Here is a 1001-nt window from a genome sequence, read left to right as displayed (position 1 = left end):
TCCCTGCCAGCGCCGTGGCCCCGTTCCGCTCCTCCGGCACCGCCCAGGCCGGGGCGGAGCGGGGGTGGGTCCCTGTGCGCCGGGAGGGGCTGGTGGTGGCCGGGGTGCCGCTGGTGCTGCTGCGGGTGGGACCCCTCCCCATCCCGAGACCCCTGCCCTCATCATCCCGTAGAGTGGAGACCCCCATCTTCACCACCCGGAGAGCAGAGGCACCCACCTTAATTAGCTCATGCTCTGGAGACCCCTCCTTCATCATCCTGTACACTGAAGACCCCCATCTTCACCACCCCGGGTGGCAGAGCCCCCTGCCTCCATCCCCCAGGGCAGGAGAGACCCCCACATCCCTCAGCATCACCAGCCCTGCCTTTATCTCCTCGTGCAACAGAGACCCCCACCTTCATCATCCCACACAGCAGAGACCCCCACCCTCACAACCCAGACACCACACAGCCCCACTTTCACCTTTCTAAAGATATAAGTAAGGAGACTAAGAAAAAGATTTAGGAAAAGATTGTGTCAGGTCTTTTTTTTCTTTGTGACTGGTTTTTGTCAAGGGAGGTTGCTTCATTTTAAGCTTTCTTCCCCTCTTTTTCCACACAGAAAACTTTGCCTTTATTATGAAACACTACCGTCAACAAAAAGGACTATTTAAAGCAAAGAAACAGATGTTAGTTTCCTTCCTCTGTTTATCAGATTTTACACACAGAAGACCCCCCACTTCCATCTTCCCTATATCCTCTTTCAACCTCGTGGCAGATGCACCCCACAGACCCCATTTCGCGCCATGCATGGGGCTGCAGCCTGCATTGCTGCTGTCCTGCAGGAGCCTGGGGTCTGTGACACCACCGGCAAGACACGAGCTGCCACCCCCTTCTGAGACACCACAGGAGCCGTGCTCCATCCCATCCTCTATTTCTGGGAGCAGGAAGATGATCCAAGCAAGGCTTTATGGCCCTTCTGGGTCACCAAAATGTTCTCCTGAAATGGGTTCCTCCCCCTGG

The 1001-nt window shown here is 55.9% G+C and overlaps 1 protein-coding gene across 1 annotated transcript in view; it reads right to left on the bottom strand.

The window, feature by feature from the left end:
- The window catches only part of ADAM15 (ADAM metallopeptidase domain 15), a 7144-nt gene extending 6368 nt beyond the window's left edge, over positions 1–776 (bottom strand). The window contains 1 exon segment of the mRNA XM_031064331.1: positions 719–776. Within this exon segment, the coding sequence (XP_030920191.1) occupies positions 719–776 (58 nt within the window).
- Between the last annotated feature and the right edge of the window lie 225 nt (positions 777–1001).

The sequence above is a fragment of the Geospiza fortis genome, unplaced genomic scaffold (assembly GCF_000277835.1).
Source record: "Geospiza fortis unplaced genomic scaffold, GeoFor_1.0 scaffold313, whole genome shotgun sequence".
Taxonomy (NCBI): domain Eukaryota; kingdom Metazoa; phylum Chordata; class Aves; order Passeriformes; family Thraupidae; genus Geospiza; species Geospiza fortis.
Note: the sequence above shows the minus strand (reverse complement) of the source record. Positions and strands in the feature narration are given on the sequence as shown.